This window comes from Balaenoptera musculus, chromosome 8 (assembly GCF_009873245.2).
Source record: "Balaenoptera musculus isolate JJ_BM4_2016_0621 chromosome 8, mBalMus1.pri.v3, whole genome shotgun sequence".
Lineage (NCBI taxonomy): Eukaryota > Metazoa > Chordata > Mammalia > Artiodactyla > Balaenopteridae > Balaenoptera > Balaenoptera musculus.
Genome location: NC_045792.1, coordinates 101,978,774 through 101,995,610, shown reverse-complemented (window position 1 = coordinate 101,995,610; position 16,837 = coordinate 101,978,774). Strand labels below are relative to the sequence as shown.

Here is a 16,837-nt window from a genome sequence, read left to right as displayed (position 1 = left end):
GGCGGGTCAAGACTGCATCAGAGGGGCCTACTGTGTGCTCTGCCCGATGTGGAGGAGGCGGGCCCCAGCCCTGGGGGGCGGGGGGGGGGAGGCAGGGGCGGGGCCGGGGAAGCCTCCCTCCCACAGTCCCTCAGCAGTCTGCTTCGAGGTTGGCCTGCTTTGTGGCTTGGCTTTGGAGTCAGACAGAGCCCGTTCCGATCCTGCTGCCACGCAGCTCAACCTCTGAGCTTTGGTTTTCTTATCTGTAAAATGGGAGCAGTAGCACTGCCCTTGTGGCTTTGTTATGATAGTGAATGGGGTCAGTCTGTGCCTGGCAAATAGCCCTCGCTCGGTCATTGGCGACGTGCATTCCTGGGGCAGAGGCCACGTTCCAAGCCTTTGCGGGCCCAGCCCCCAGCGGCCTGCCACGTCTGCCTGGGTGTCCCGCGCGGTCCATCTCCTGCTCGCGCTCGCGCTCTGGCTCCGGCTCCGGCCGCCTCCGCCCACATTCCCCGCGGCCCCCGCGCTGCTCTGGGAGCGCCCAGCCGCTCCTCGCCTCTCCATCTTAATTAGCTGCTTGTATTAATCTTGCAAGTAACGTGGCAACTTGCAGCCCTGGGTTTTCGGGCTGTGGAATTAATTATTCCCCAAGCGAAGAGCTGTCAGCTCTGGGAGACCAGCCACTCAGAGCCACCCGACACCGCTTAGCAGCGCCCACAGCCTCCGCGCCGCACCCCGGGCCTACGGCTGGGCCGGCTCACAAATGGCCCCCATTCCTGGCCTGGGCTCTTTTCCGGGTCCCCCTCTTACAGAGGGGCTGCAACAGGACCTGGGAAGGCAGGGAGGGATGCCACAGCGGTGTCGGAGCTGGAGGCCCCGCCTGGGAGCCAGGACCCGTGGGGCCAGAGGGGCTGAGGCACAGCTGACCCATCTCCCCACCGGGCAACACCTGGGCCTGGGGAACGCACCTGCCCTGTCTCACCCATCACTTGCACTCATTAGCATCAGTGCTTCACACAGAGGCAGCTGTGTGGCCGGAAGCTGGAGGCCAGGCTGGGAGGGGGCGCTGACTTGCACAGCCCTCACATTCTGACGGAGAGGCTGCCAGTCTCACTTCGCCCCTGCGTCGGCCCCTGGGGAGGCCAGAGAGGGCAGCTGGCCAGACAGAGCAAGACGGACAGGGCAGCCGCGGCAGCTGGCGGTCCAGCTCTGGTCGAGGGTGCGGGGGGCCAGGGGCCGGCGGAGCTGAGGAGCCCTCTCTCTTCCTTGACCTTCACAAGTCACCCATCTGTTCCAGTCCGGTTCCAGTCCCAGTGCCCTGGGCCCTCCCTGCGCTGCCCCGGGGTGGGGTCCTGACCTCGCACGTGAGTGCTGTCGTCCATGAGGCTCCCAGCCCTGGTTCACAGTCATCCCCTGGGCGGCACTTACCACGGCTGCAGTGATGCAGTTTGTTCCTAGTGGCTGCAGCTCTGTGTCCCCCACAGTCTGTGAGCTCCGCATGTCTACACCAGGCCTGGCACAGAGGGGCTCAGGAGACCCTGTGGGAAGAAAGAATGAGCGTGGGACTTCCCTGGCGGTCCAGTGGTTAAGACTCCATGCTCCCAATGCAGGGGACGCGGGTTTGACCCCTGGTCGGGGAACTTAGATCCCACATGCTGCACTGTGCAGCCAAAAAAAAAAAAAAAAAAGAAAGAAAGAACGAGTGAATGAAGGATACGTGCGGCCGAGGGTCGTCTGCCACTCTAGACCCCACATGCAGCTGCTTCCGGGGTGAGCGGACCCAACCATGGTGCCTCCCACTCCCACCACCCTACCAAACCCAGGCCCATTGGGAGCCTCAGCTGGAGAGGAAGTCCCAGCCCCCTCCGCCTCCTGGTTATCTGCCCCTGCTTCAGGGACCCTGTGTCCAGGGACCCGGGCTGGCCCTCGGGCCTGGCTGGCAGCCCCCCATCGCCCCCTCCACGCAGCTGCATGCCCCACCAACCTCTCCCCGACTGACCGCCTTCGTCTTTCTCTCTTGCAGCCAACAGCTCCCTGCTCGGAGGCGGCGGCGGTGAGTACGCCCTTCCTGCGGCCTGGGGGTTGGCTGGGGGTCTGCTTCTCTCCTCCTGGCCCCTTCACCCGCGGAGCCCAGCTGGCTGCCATGCGCCTTCCCCGCAGCCTTCCCCCTGGTCCCCACGGTGCGCCGTTCCCATTTCTCCATCTCTGCCCTTCTTTACCGCCTCCCACCCCATCGGCCTTGCCCGGCGTCGCCCTCACTGTGGATGAAGCCGGACACCTGGCTGGCAGGCCCGGCTGCTTCAGCACTGGGTGACTGGGGTAGGTCCCCACCCTCTGAGCAGAGGCCTCCTGGTCTGTAACTGGGGGCTGGAGGGCCCCCTGAGCTTTCAAAGGGACTGGGCCTGGGACCGGGTCGTTGCGGGGCCGGGGCACAGGTGTGGTGGGGAAAGCCCAGCCCTGCCCCTGACGCCCACGGGCCCTCGGCCAGCCCTGCGCTCCTTTGGCCTCAGTTTCGCCACCTGTGAGGGCAAAATTAGCGTCTCTGCTCTGCCCTGCAACCTCGCAGGGCGGCTCTGCCGCCAGGACAAGTTCTCATCAAGTCAGGGGGAGCTCCGCCAACGGTTAAGCCCACGAGAATGCAATGCGTGTGTGTTCACTGTTGTCAAGGACCACCAGGAAGCAGGGGTTCCGGCAGGCCAGGCGGGCAGGGCGTTGGAAGTCAGCGTGGGCCCGGCCCCCAGGGGCACAGGGCAAGGTCAGCAGGTGCCGGGGGGGAGGGGCGGGGGAACAGCCCCTATGGCCCCGGGGCCCGGCCAGGCCAGCACAGGCTGGCCACACCAGCCGCTCGGCCCCAGCCCCTCACCCCCCCCCGGCTGGCGGGGCCGCCCGCTGTCTGTGCAGGCAGCGGTACGATTGGTGAGCTAGGGTCAGGGGTTAATGCGCCGTCGGATAAATCCCAGGGTGCGCTTACGGCAGTCGTGGCGGGGCCCAGGCCAGGTTTTAAAAGGGGAAAAATAAAAGGGGCATAGAAGGTCAGGAATAAATAAGAGCAGCGTTAAGAGCTGTTGATGACCGGCCAGGATGCAGGATGGGGGGGGGGCGCGGGGAGCCTGTTTGTGTTTAGAGACGTTTTCCCTCCCTCCCTCCCTCCCTCCCTCCCTCCCTCCCCTGCTTCTCCTCCAGCTGTCCCTGTGGAGGTCACAGCTACCCTGGCGGCCTCACAGAATGAGGTGGCTTCACTGGGGACTGGGGGTCCACAGACAGGCCCATCTAGGACCCTCTTCTGAGCCAAGTGCCTGGACAGATCTGCCGGGCACCAAAGGAGCCTGGTCCCTGCTTCCTCAAGCTCACAGGCCAGACGGGAGCACCACCACGACGCAGGGTGGTCTGTGCGATCGGGGGGCGCTGGGCCGGGTGCTCAGTGAGGAGTACAGCCTCAGTGTCCGGGCTTGGGGACCAGGGAGGCTCCTGGAGGAGATGGTGCCTCCACTGGGACCCAAGGGACGGGTAGAAGGCAGCCGGTGAAGAGCAGTGGGAAGGGTGTGCTGGGCAGAGGGAACGGCACAGGTGAAGCCTGGAGTGAGGGAGAGCGTGGGGCATTCGGGGAGACTCCGAAGACTGGAGTGGTCGGAGCCCAGCCGGGAGGAGGGGAGACGGGAGAGGGCTCAGGGGCCTCAGAGACCACGTGCGGAGCTGGATTTTTAGCCGTTCAGTTAGGAAGGCAAAGGATCGCAGAAAGGTGTGGGACTTATAAGTCCTAAGTCAGGTCATCACCCCTCTTCTGCTCAAAATTCTGCCAGGGCTCTCACCTCACCTCCTTCCCACGGCCCACAGGGTCTCCAGCCACCCGTCAGACTGCCTGGCCCTCTCCACTCTGTGCCAGCCACACCGACCTCCCTGCAGTTCCTGGAACAGACCTGGCCCACTCCTGCCTCAGGGCCTTTGCACTGGCTCTTCCCTCTGCCCCGAACGCTCTTCCGCAGAGAGCCATGTGGCTGCTCCCTTCACCTCTTGCAAGTGTTTACTTGCGTGCCGTCTACTCAGTGAGGCCCACTCTGACCCCTCGAAATTGCAGCTCCCTGCCCCTGCCCCACCTCCCCAGGCCCCTCACACTGCTCTAGTTTTTATTTTCCTCCAAGCACCTCTCTCCTAATGTGCTATATAATTTACTTGTTTATTATGTTCATTGTTTATTGGCTGTCTCCCCGCGGAGAATGATAGCTCCAGAAGGCATGACTGTATCTCCAGCACTTAGGACTGGGGCTGGCGCACACAGTCGGTGCTCAATAAATGGTTGATAAATAAATGAATGAATGAACTACAGGTAAAGGCAGGGACAGACGGCCTTACATGTCAAGCAAAGGACTTGCTGATGAGGGCAGTGGGAGCCACTGAGGTTTCAGGCAGGGCAGGGAGTGGCTCATAGATGGCCTGGTGACCTCACTCTGGGAGGTCAAAGGACAGCTGCTCTGGCCAGATTGAGGGGGGAGGCCCAGTGGGGTCCCTCTAGCTCCCTTTCCTGCAGCACTGAGGGTGAGAGGAGGCTGGAGCAGGCCCCAAGCGCAGCCTGACCGACGCAGAGATGGATGGGGTGGGCCAGGACCCAGGAGGAAGTGGGCCCGGAGTCCAGCCTTTTAGTGCCGGCCGAGATTTATGGAGCCGCCGCCAGTGCTCACTGGGGCTGTCACTCTGCTAATGTGATTGGAACAAGGCGGAGGTGGCAGGGAGGGGACAGGGGATAGGGAGAGGCTGGGGCTTGGGGGGGCCTGGCGCCCACCTGGGATGGGAATGGTAACAGGCCCTGGGCCCCCGGGATGTCCTCTGCTCTCACATCTGCCACCTGTACCCTCTACCGCCCCCTGGTCCATCCAGCCTTAACGCCCCGACCTGCCAGGAGGGAGGGCACAGGCAGGGGCAGCCTGGGACTGGGGGGTCTGGGTCCCCATCTAACTCTGCCCAGACAGACCCTGGTCTTCCCAGGTGCCCTCTTCTCCCAAGTCCAGCCCTGCAGGGGTTCAGGCCTCTACCCACCCCCAACTTCCCATCACCACCCATTTACCTATCCAGCCACCACCCATGCATTTAACAAGCACTGGTCCCGTTCAGCCTGCCCTGGCCACTCTGTTGAAAACTCCCCCAGCCAGCCCAGCCCTCCATGCTGATCCTCTCCCCTGTCCTGTGCCTGTTCCCAGAGCACGGATGCCCTTTCGACATGCTTGTGTTTTGTGCTTATTTTTATTGCCTTTCTCCCCACTAGAACATACTCTCCCCAGGAACAGGGTTCAGGGGATTCCAAGCCCCTAGATCAGCCTTTGTGGGGTGGTTAGTTGCACCCCTGTGTGCTGGGTGCTGCCCTAGGAGCTGGGGACTAACAGCCCGCCCCGGGGTTCTCATACAGTCCTGTTGGGGAAGGGAAGCTATCAGTTCAGAAAGGAGCTCTTGAAAGGGGGGCTGAGGCTGGCCTGCGGGGCTTTGGTGCAGGGAACCGCAGTGTTTACAGCAAGTATGTAGGGGAGTCTTCTGGCACCCTAAACCTCAGTGGGAACCCCCAGGGGCCGCTGGGGCCAAAAGGACTTAACCCAAAGGGTCCAGGGCCCCTGGGCCTGCCTCACTGGGGTTGGGCACCCACCAGGCCCTGAGGCCAAGGTAGGTGGTGTGATAACACAGTGAAGGCCCCCCACTCCCCATTCCTTCCCAGCACTCTTTCTAAGTGTGTGTGTATATGGAGCTGGGGAGGACACCTGTGTCAAACCCTGGGACTCAGGACTTGACCCTGCCCTCAAAGAGATCCATTTTGGTAGAAGTCTTCCCAACAGAGGGGGCATTTGACTTGGGCCCCAAAGACTGCATAGGAGTTCGTCGGGTACAGAGGGATGGAGAGGCCCACCAGGTAGAGAGCCCAGTGTCTGCGGTGGGGAGACCTGACAGGGCTGGGGCAGCTACCCAGCCGGACCCTCAGGCCTGGGGACTGCCAGACCCACTCCTGCTCCCGCCTCCTTCCTGGAGAGCCTCTTACTGGCTCGATAAAAAATTTTTGTGAACAAACACTCTCCTATTGTATGGTAGGAAGGGAGGCGGGCCCTAAATCAGGATGGGAATCGACAGGGCCCTGACGCGTGTCTCTCCTGTTTATTGGGACTGAAATGTTTACTCGGCGATAAGGAGCCAGGCTTCTGGTGGAGATTTGTGCACTCTTTTTCAATTACCCCTCGTCTTTCTCTGCCACTTTCGCACTAAAGGGATAATAAATGTATCGGAGCGTTTCAATTATTCATCTAAATCATGACTGCGCCTGCCACGGCCAAGCTTTAGTGACAGATTAATTCAGGGCCGCCTTCCTCTGCTTGCAGCAGCCATCTCTGCCCCCGCCTGTCCAGAGCCCCGGGGGCAGCCCAAGGGGTGGGCGGCTGGGGTCAGGCAGGTCCCTGGCAGGGGCAGGGCAGGATGGAGCCCCGTCCACACACAGCCACTGCCAAGGACCCTCCCTTCCGGAGGTCAGCGGGCCACCCAAACCTGCAGGCCTGTGAGGGCGCAGCCACCCTGCCCTCCTGCTTATCGGCTCTGCACGCCCGCCTCCCTATGCCCACGCTGCAAGTTCACGTGTGCGTCCCTTACACTGCAGGGTCCCAGGCATCTCCCACCAGGGAGAAGCCAGAGGTGGCTCGGCTCCCGGCATAGCCCTCTCCTGCCACAGGGCCTTTGCACATGCTGCTCCTGTGCCCGCCCACCACACCTTCCCACCTAGTTATCTCCATGTCAGGGCAGCCCCTCCCACCAGCAGCCCCCCAACACACACACACACACACACACGCCCACACACACACACCCCCCCACACACACACACACACACACGCCCACACACGCCCACACACTGCTCTATTTGCTGAGGGGCCTGCCACGTTCCTGGCACTGTCCTCAGTGCTGGAACACAGCAGGCACTGGGACACAGCAGCCACTGCCCCTCTTGGGCCAGTATTCTGTCATCCTTGAAAATCAGACTCTTGTTCGTGTGATTAAGTACCAACTGCTCCCCATCAGACTCCCCCACTAAGGGGCATGCACAGGGCGTCTGTCTGTCCACCTCCTGGAAAACAGTAGGTGCTCAGTGGGGACCTGTTGGTGACCCAGTCATGCCCAGGGGTGCCTCCCCACAGCCCAGGTATCTGTGTGCATTCCTCCCCCACCCACCACGCAGGCACATGGCTCGGGCAGAACCTGCCACCCGGGGCCCAGCCTCTCCTCTCTCCACACAGGGACCCATGAGTCCAGGGGGCGGGGGGCACCCTCTTTCCTCTCTCTGTCTCCGTCTGAGTCTCCCTCGCCCCCACTCCGTCTGTCTCTTGCCGTCTCACTCTCGCTCCATCTCTCTGTCTCTCTCCTCCACGCCGGCTCCTCCGGCACGTGCATTCTCTCCACCTCTTGCTCTCTCCTGCTCACTCGCCCTCAGGATTCAGGCCTCGACTTCTGCCCAGCTCATTTGCCATCCCGCGCACCTCCACCTGGCACTATCTCCATCGCCCAGCGCCGCTGATCTGTGATTGCTTCCCGGCTCTGCTCCGATTAGCTGGGGCCTGGCACAGCAGGCAGACAGGGGGCCCCCGTGGCCCTCTCCAGGCCAGGCTGTGTGGGCCGACCAGCCAATCCTGAGCACGGCTCCGTGCCAGGCTGCGGCAGGGGGTGCATGGGGCGTGTGTGGCCAGAAGTTGTCTGGGGCAGGGGGCCGTGCTGCGGCAGAGAGGGGAAGGGCATTCCTGGACGAGGGCACAGCAAAGGGCCCCAGAGGCCATCTCAGACCACGCTCCTGCCCTGCTGGCACCTTCCCACGGCAATGGTTCCTGCTGATGCAGCCCTCCCCTCCCACCTCTCCCCCTGTTGCCCTGCTGAGCCCTCTGCCTGGACCCCTCCTCCCCTGACCTCCCCAAAGCCTTTCTTCTCACCACTCAGGGCTCTGCTCAGATGCCACCTTCTCAGAGGCACCTTCCCAACCCTGAACCGCACCCATGCCTGCCCAGCTCCCTTCCCTCTCCTCTGGCTCTGGAGTCTGTTTCCTTCTGCTGTTTCACTGCGGTGATATTAGAGCCGCACTTCGCCTCCCTCGCCCAGGGCCTGGCGCCTGGCGGGTCCACCTCCCCACTGCCCAATGCCTGTGTCGAGGATGGTGGGGGAGGCACGCGGAGGCCGGATGTCATCTAAGGCGGAGGCCGGAGGGAGCCCCAGCCTTGCTCAGCGTTGATGATTTTATTTCATGGACTTGTGGGAGCCATGGGAGGTTTCATGAGCAGGGGAGTGATACGGTCCCCCAAGTAAAGGCCCCAGTTGAGGAGGAGGAGGTGCTAACAGCTGCCAGACGTGTGGAGCGCTCCCTGCGTGGATGCCAGGGCCTTGCTGGGCTCTCCCTGCAGAATCTCACCCCCGTCACAGCACTGTGGGACACGCGTACCGTTAGCATCTCCATTTTGCAGATGAGGAAACTGAGGTACCAAGTCCCTTGAGCTGAACCGCGCTCCCCACCCCCACCCCTCAGCCAGCCCTCCCTGGGTGGGAGAGAGAAGGGCGGGGACTCCAGCTTCGGCCTCTGGGGCCCGTGCCCCACCCCCAGCGGGCAAGATGCTTCCAAGCCCCTGCCTGCAGCTGCCACAGGGATTTTTAATAACGGGAGTGATTTTTGCATGATGAATGAGGAGCTGCCGTTGTGTACATAATGAAGCCCTAATGTTTTCAAATCCCCATTTAAGGAGCTGATCTCACCCTGTAATGAATTTCAGATCACATCGCGGAGCTGTCGTTCATCCATCTTCTCCCTGGGGCACCCACCCGCCTTGGCCCCTCGAGGGTGGGTCCTGGCGAGGGTGGGCTCTGCATCCCGCCCCCCACAGTGGGATGAGCCCAAGGCTAGCACAGAGCGGGGGCTGGCACGGGTTTGTTGACTGAATGAGTGACCAGGAGGGTGTAGGCAGAGGCCGAGGCAGTTCTGGCAATGGGGTATCATGTGGGGCTGAGGATCCCAAGTCTCGGCCTGGGCCTGGGAGGAAGATGGAGGCCAGAGATGAAGAGGGCAGGAAGGGCCAGAGAGGAGGGGGCCCGAGGCCCTGGCCTGGGTCACTTGGCCAGGCTTTATGGCTGGGCCTGCCCCCTGCAGGTTAGTGGCCCGGCAGTGCAGCGGCTCAGGCTTCTGCCCCCTTTCAGCCCTGGCATTCGGCGTTTGTGCAGGTGGCTGGGATGGGCGGCAGCTGCAGGCTGCGCCAACGTGGTTGGAGTGGGAGGGCTCTCAGGCCGGGCGCCCAGCCCCTGGGGCCTGCGGGGTGAGACGTCTAAGTGGGAGGTGGTCCCGAGGGCCCAGACCCAGGTGCCTTCCCGGGCTCGAGAGGTGCACCCCTCCCCTGGCCCCATGAGCCTCAAGCTCACCCCTCTGCCTCCCCAGCCCTCTCTCTGCCAGGGCTTTCTGGGTGACATTTCCACCTGGCAGTGTGTCCCATCCCTTGGGCAAAGGGGACCCCAAGAGCATGAGGGACAGAGGAGTCTTCTGCCTACGGAGTCCGTGGCTGTGCCTCGGTCTCCCCATCTGTAAAATGGGGCGACATGTGATAACGTGCAGGGCCCTTTGGTACCATCTCGCACTGAACGCTCACACCAAATGCAGAGGGAGGTGCTGTTACTGAGCTTGTACAGATGAAACTGAGGCGCAGGGAGGTGAAGTGACCCAGCGGAGTGGCGTGGCGGGAGAGCTGGGGGGAGGGAGCCTTGGGTCTCTCGGGGCCAGGTCTGCTCTGCTACCAGGAGGCGTGGCCCACACAGCCCCAGCGAGCTCCTTTCAGAGGCTCTGAGACTTGGCACCCTGGGAGGGCACTGCCCAGGCCCATCCTCTCCCTCCGCTGCCCTGCGGACCCACAGGAGCCCACAGGGTAGGGCTGGGGGCTGCCCAGGCAAGGCCTCACAACCCCCACCTGGCTGAGAGTGGCTTTGCCTCCACGAGCTTTTGTCCCTGTTCCTGTGAGATGGAGGCTGGGGAAGCGGCTCTGAGCATCTGCTCTCCTGTAACTGTGAGATCTTGGACAAGTTGCTTAATAATTCTGGCCTTCAGTCTCCCACCGCCCCCCGGCCACCTCTCAGCAAACCTCAGTCCTCCCCACAAACCTTCTGAGGCCAGTTCTGAGGCTCAGAGAGGCTAAGTGACTGGCCCAAAGCTACTGGCAAGCTTGTGGGCAGGATTTCTGGAAAGAGAAATCCCAGAAGGGGGCGAGCAGGGGGGCCAGACCCACAGGACAGTGGAGGGGAATTGGGGGGAGATGGAGTGGTAGGCCCAGGGCCAGCCAGGGTCTCCTGCCCTCTGTCAGGGGCACAGCTGCCCTCCTCTCCCCCAGGCCACAGGCCTCCTTGTGTTCCTGTAAATAATTAATTAGCCCCTGCTTGCTTGTTTGTTTAGCATGAGGAATGCTCCCCCACTGAGATGCATTTATTGCTGAATAAATTTAAATATCTAATCTTCCCTTCATGAATATTACAGCACTCTAAATAGCGGCCAAAATATCCTAAGCGCCTTGGCAAATGGCCCCCACGGGAGCCTGTCTGCTTCACCTCCACTGGCTCTGAGGAGGGCCCGGCTCCAGGCCCTGGACTTGTGAGGCAGGGGCTGAGTCTGAGCTGATGCTCCTGAAGGCTCAGTGCAGGGCTGTGGAGGCCACACCGATGGCAGGAGGCTGGGGTGGGCTTCCAAGCAGGGGCGGCTGGCTTCTCTGGGGAACGTGCCTGGACCAGGGCGGAGAGTCAGGGCTGGAACAGAGAGAGGGCAGACAGGGCCCCCAGACAGAAGAGATCAGGGAGGCAGGAGGACGGGGAGAGCAGGTCTCCAAGGCAGCCTTGCTGGATCGGATGGAGACAGTTAGTGGTCAGCCTGTGGGTGCAGCTGAACAGTCGTGCAAGAGGAGTGGTCCCAGACCGCTCAGCAACCAAAGGTCCCCAAAGCAGTCCCTCTGTTGGGAGGGGGATATGTAGATGTGGGGAGGGGGCAGGGGCCAGCAGTGAGGAGACAGCAGCCGTAGACAAAACGTCTTCCCAAAGTGTTTGGGTGAGGAGGGCAAACAGTACAGACAGCCAGGGTGGGAGGGAGGCTCAGGATGGGAACGGAGAGACAGGTCCTTTCATGGTCCTAGAGGAAGTAGAGCAGTCCAGCTGTGTGACCTTGGGCAAGTCTCTCACCCTCTCTGTGCCTCAATTTCTTCTTCTCTAAAGCAGGAAAAATAATAGCACAGCCAGGCTGTGAGGCCCAAATAAGACGGTGGATGTACATGGCTCAGCGCCTTGCTCACCAAGAAACTGTTGAGGGACTTCCCTGGTGGCGCACTGGTTAATAATCTGCCTGCCAGTGCAGGGGACACAGGTTCAAGCCCTGGTCCGGGAAGATCCCACATGCCACGGAGCAACTAAGCCCGTGCGCCACAACTACTGAGCCTGCGCTCTAGAGCCCGCAAGCCACAACTACTGAGCCCGAGGGCCACAACTACTGAAGCCCACGGGCCTAGAGGCCATGCTCTGCAGCAAGAGAAGCCACCCAATGAGAAGCCCATGAACCGCAATGAAGAGTAGCCCCCGCTCGCCACAACTAGAGAAAAGCCCGCGTGCAGCAACAAAGACCCAAGGCAGTCAAAAATAAAATAAATAAATAAAATTTTTTAAAATTTATAAAAAAAAAAAAAAAAAAGAAGCTGTTGAGGCTGAAATTAAGGAGCCAGATCTAGGACCTTAAAGGTGGAGGAGCGAGGGGGAGGCTGAGGAGGGAGGCAGAGTGGCCTTAGGGCCATCTTCCGGGAGAGGAAGGATTCAGCCTTGACCTTAGTGGAGGGACATCTGAGGAAGGCCCTACCACCCATGTGGGCTCAGTCTCCCCAGGAGAGACCCCAGGTTTTCTGCTGACTCGGAGTGAGGTGGGGGTCAGGTTGGAGCTTTGAGGGTTTTTTGTTTTTGTTTTTTTTAATTTTTTTGGTGTATAGTTGCTTTAGAGGGTTTTTGGATGTGGCTGACCAGGGAGGGGACCGAAGGTCAATTGGTATGAACTGGGGCACCCCCTAACCAGGCAGGCCCAAGGGCCAGCTGCCCCAGGGTCAGGTGGGGAGTGGGGAGGAAGGACATTGTCTTTGGATGGGACCCCAGGAAGCCTCCTCCTTCTGGTCTCCAGGGCTCAGCTTAGCCCAAGGAAGAGCCGGGACCGGGCCTGGGGGTCAGAGCCAGGGGAGGTGCAGGTCATGGTGGAGACATGGGAAGGGCAGCCCTTTGGGCTGGGGGCCTCCTCTGGCACTCAGGGATGGGAGAGCCACAGGCTGCTGTGTGGACAGGGAGCAGGGGCAGGAGGGGGCCTGGCTGCTGAAACCCTGAGTGCCAGGACCAGTCTGGGCACTGGCTTCTTGGGGGAAGGGTGAGCAGGGTTGGAACCCCAGGCCTGTCCCTCAGCTCTGCTTTGGGAGAACTGCTCCCTGGGCACCTGCACACGGCCCGGCCCTGTTCTGCATGCTGCTCGGGGGACTCCAGCCCGAGGGCTCTGCCAGCGCCAATTCCTCCCTCCGCCTCCCCCCTCATGCCCCCAGGTCAGCCCCAAACGCTTGGCTGCAGGCCCGTCCACTTCTGCAGGAAACAATAAGTCCCTCAAACACAGATCTCGCTGAGCGCCACTTCCACACGGCCCCCACAGTGGGCCAAGGTCGCCTGCAGGGTGGACAGCACGGGGAGATGGCAGGCTGCCACAGGTGCCAAGTGGATGAGACCACTGGGGCAGGGCTGGGAGGTCCCCAGGTGAGCCGGCTCCGGCAGGTCCCTGTGCTAACCCTGTACGCTACCTCCCGCCCCGCTCCCTGGTATATACACATTGGGCACCCGCCCATACAGTCTCACTTACCTAGTAATAGCCAACACTGGCGTCACCTTCACTCATGCCTTAAGCATGTTACAGGAATTAACTTAATCCTTCCAATACTCCTATGAGGTGGGTACTAGTATTATCCCATTTTACAGATGGGGCAATCGAGGTCCAGAGAGGTTAAGTGCCCTGGGTCACACAAATGTGCCCGGCAGAGCTGGCGTCTGAACCCAGGCTGCCCAGCTCCACAGCCCCTGCTGTGGCACACCGTGCTGGGTGGGTCTCCTGGCACCCCCACCCAGAACAGACACACTGCACGTGGACGCTGTACACCCACTGTGCCACACTCTCCGCCCCCTCCCATTGGGTGCCACCGTCCTCATCCCTGCCCGAGAGGAGGAGGCGGGGGACCCAGTCCCAGATTTCCTCCCCGGGTTCCCCCAACTCCTCTACCCAACCCGCCCACCCCCACTCCTGGGACGCTCTGGGAAATCGCCTGGTGCCATCCCTGAGTGAAGTCGCAAAATTAGGTTTAATTGGGCTCACAGGGCATAAAAGAAAACAGAAGAAAAGGGGGTGGTCCAGCTGGTGTCCCTGGTCCTGTGCCAAGATGTTGAGGGTGGGGCTGTGATGAAGGAGCTAGGGCCTCGGTTTGCGCATCTGTAAAATGAGGAAATGATAGTCCTTTCCTGCTGCAGAGCATTGAGCTCGGTGTCCAAGAAGCCCCTGGCACAGGCCTAGGGTGCAATCGGAGCTGGGGACCTGCCAGAGGTGGGTCATGTTCTCCTGGCCAGGATGTTAACGCCTCCCCTGAGGCCGGGGTGGGGGGGGGCGGGGGGGGGGCGCGGTCACTGTGCCTAATTTTCAGATGAGGCAGTGGACAATCTGGGAGCGGGGAAAGGGCTTACCAAGGTGCGGCAGCCAATGAGGGACAAGGCCGAACCCCGCCTGTCCCTCAGCGCCGCGGGAGCGGGGTCGGACAGGAGAAGAGTCTCTTCCGCCCGCGCCCAAGTTGTTTATCTGGGTCCGGGTCCCCAAGGTCGCTAGCGAAGCCCCAGAGCCGCCCTCGGATAAATAAGCCCAGGCCCGGCCCCAATTAAGCCGGATGCACTAACGAGGCGGCTCGTTAACGAGCTGGGGTGCACTCCCGGAGACACCTGCGCGAGCCGGATCACCTTCCCCGCGTGGCGCAGGGAAGGAGCTGTAAGACCTAGCTCAAGGCCGGGATCGGATCTGCCTCTTGTAACTAGGTGGCCTCAGTTTCCGCGTCTGTAAAGTGGGTCTTAGAGTTTGTAAAGTAGGTCCGAGGGGCCTCGCCTTGGGAGGTCGACCTTGGGACTCTGGGCTCCTGGCGCGGAGGCGGCGACTGGTAGCGGGGCCCCGCGGGGCGTCCGGGCCGGAGCCGGGAGGGCGGACTTCCCCCTAGCCCGGCTCGGGCTGCGGTTCCTGCCGTCCCGGACCCTGCCTCCCGGAGCCACCTCGGCCCGGGGAGACCCCAACCCCTCCCGCGCCCCTGCCGAGAGCCCAGGAAAGAGCAGGGCGGGCCGGGCGCGCCCCCTGCCGGCAGGTCTGCGCCGGCTCCCGCCGGGGCCCGCTTTGGCCCCTGTCTTCGCCTCGATTTCCCTAGACGTGAAACAAGTGTGGGACCAGGGGTGGGGGTAGGGGGTGGAGAGGTGAGGGAGCGTCTGGAGGCCGCGGGAGAAAGGCGAGGTGCCCTGTGAGTCCCAGCACAGCCAGGGGATCGGGAGTATTCGGTCCGTGGGCCTCGGCCTTCTCTGTAAAACGGGCTCAGGTGGGAGGCGGGGAACCCCAAGGCTCACTGCCCCGTCCCCTGCAGTGGACGGCTGCATCCACCGAGCCGCCGGACCCCTCCTCACCGACGAGTGCAGGACCCTTCAGAGCTGCGAGACCGGCAAGGCCAAGATCACCTGCGGTTATCGGCTGCCGGCCAAGTGTGAGTCCCCGACACTCCCACCCCGGTGGGGCGCAGACAGGGCGCCTGTGTGAGTGCTGTAACTGGGGATCAGGGGTGCACCGTCCACAGAATTGCTGAGGCCTCCTCCGGGGCACTTCTGAAGTGCCAGGACCTGGCCCCTCCTCGCCTTCCCCAGGAAGCCGGTGGCGGGAGGGGATGCGTGGAGGCTAGGGAAGGGCCAGGACTTGAAGGGAGGGTAAGAGCTAAGGAGGCAACGCCCCATTGCCTCAGCCGGGTGCCTACAGATGTGGGGAGGGGCCCAGCGTGGGCCTGCCTGTGTCTGTGGAGGCGTGAACTGAGGCTCGAGGGTACACCTGCGTGCCGACCTGGGTGGGGTCCTTCCCCGGGGAGTCTCAGAACTTGGGGAGGAGGGGGCTTGTTTCCTGTCCGCTCCAGGGCCCAGGCCGGCAGGAGGGAGAGCCGAGGACCGTACGGAGCCCCGGCCGGTCTGATCTCATCGCCTCCCACAGATGTCATCCACACGGTGGGACCCATCGCCCACGGAGAGCCCAGCGCCAGCCAGGCTGCCGAGCTCCGCAGCTGCTACTTGAGCAGCCTTGACCTGCTGCTGGAGCACCGGCTCCGCTCGGTGGTGAGGGGCGCCAGGCGGCGGGGGCGGGGGCGACGTGAAGCCGGGGGCGGGGCACGGCCTGGCGGGAGGCGGAGCGGAGAGTGACGTGGTCCCCAATCCCTTCTCACCCCCCCACCCCAGGCGTTCCCCTGTATCTCCACCGGAGTGTTTGGTGAGTGGGGTCTAGAGGAGGAAGGGCGCGGGTGGGCAGCAGGTGGGCCCAGACGCAGGGAGGGGCCCGGGGGGGCGGGGCAGGGGCGGGGCCCGGTACGGGGGTGGGTGGGAGCCGAGGCGAAGCGGCGAGGGACGGGTGGGAGCTTGGGACTCACTCCCGCCCCACCGGGTCCGGTCCGCAGGCTACCCCAACGAGGCGGCGGCCGAGGTAGTGCTGACCACGTTGCGCGAGTGGCTGGAGCAGCACAAGGACAAGGTGAGGCCTGGGCCCAGCCAAGAGGACCGGACGGGGGTGGGTGGCGGGGCGCACCCCGGCCCCGCTGACCAGCCCCACCAGTCACGTGCAGAGTGCCGGGTACATGGGGTTCAGGCCTTGCCATTGCTCTCTGCGTCCCCTCTCCTTTACTCGGGGCTGTTTCCTCCCCTGCAGCCAGGGCACAGGGTAGTGCGGGAAGGCAATAGCACACCACACCATGAGCCCCTTCTGCAGCCTGAGCTCTAAACTCAGGTCGAAGAGCGCCCCAAGGGCGAGGCAGGTGAAAACCTGCTGGGGCGGGCGGTGTTAAGACCGGGGAGCTAGGGAGCCGGGGAGCCGGGGTGTGGGTGGTTTCCGCCCAGGCTGAACAGGCCCTGGCGCAGGTGGACCGGCTGATCATATGCGTGTTCCTGGAGAAGGACGAAAACATCTACCGGCAACGCTTCCCCCATTACTTCCCCGTCGGTATGTACCCCGCGGTGCGCGCCCCGGCCAGCCCCTGCCCCGCCCCGCCCCCATCTACCCCGGGCGGGCTCTCACTGTCCTCTGCCTTCCAGCATGACGGCAGCCCCGCCGCCTACCCTGACCAGGACTGGTAAGCAGGGCCTGGCCCTCCGTGTGGCTGCCCACTAACCTCGTGCCCACTAACACACCCGCTCACCCCGCGCTCCGCTCACCCCCACGCAGGGAAGCCAGGGAGGCAAGCCTGGGAGGATGGGGGAGGCCCATGGCCCACATGCTCTGACCTACTGGCTTTGCCCACAGACTCGTCTGGGCCTACCGGACCGCGCTCCCAGCTCTAAGAAGTCACGGAAGCCTGCAGCAGGGCCTGGCTTGGCCACCCTATTCTTTCCCTCCGCCCCCCTGCCCCCTGCCCCCTGCCCCCTCAGCAGCCTCTATTCTAATAAAGACCACTACTGTTGCAGCTCCTACTGTCCCAGCCCTGGCTGGGGGGTTGAGGGAAGCAGCCCAGGTGTGGACAGGTGCTTTGGCTTAAAGGGGCTGGCGAGAGCTCTCGGTGAGCCAGGCAGGTGG

The 16,837-nt window shown here is 62.8% G+C and overlaps 1 protein-coding gene across 3 annotated transcripts in view; it reads left to right on the top strand.

The window, feature by feature from the left end:
- The window catches only part of MACROD1 (mono-ADP ribosylhydrolase 1), a 153,369-nt gene extending 136,638 nt beyond the window's left edge, over positions 1-16,731 (top strand). Inside the window, exons 4-11 of one of the 3 annotated variants that reach the window (XM_036860424.1) lie at positions 2,003-2,032; positions 14,664-14,780; positions 15,272-15,393; positions 15,514-15,544; positions 15,729-15,802; positions 16,186-16,267; positions 16,360-16,397; positions 16,568-16,731. In XM_036860424.1, the coding sequence (XP_036716319.1) occupies positions 2,003-2,032; positions 14,664-14,780; positions 15,272-15,393; positions 15,514-15,544; positions 15,729-15,802; positions 16,186-16,267; positions 16,360-16,364 (461 nt within the window). In that variant the 3' untranslated portion in view covers positions 16,365-16,397; positions 16,568-16,731. The remainder of the gene's footprint in view (positions 1-2,002; positions 2,033-14,663; positions 14,781-15,271; positions 15,394-15,513; positions 15,545-15,728; positions 15,803-16,185; positions 16,268-16,359; positions 16,398-16,567) is intronic. The other 2 variants (XM_036860422.1, XM_036860423.1) reach the window with 2 other exon arrangements.
- The last annotated feature ends 106 nt before the right edge of the window (positions 16,732-16,837 follow it).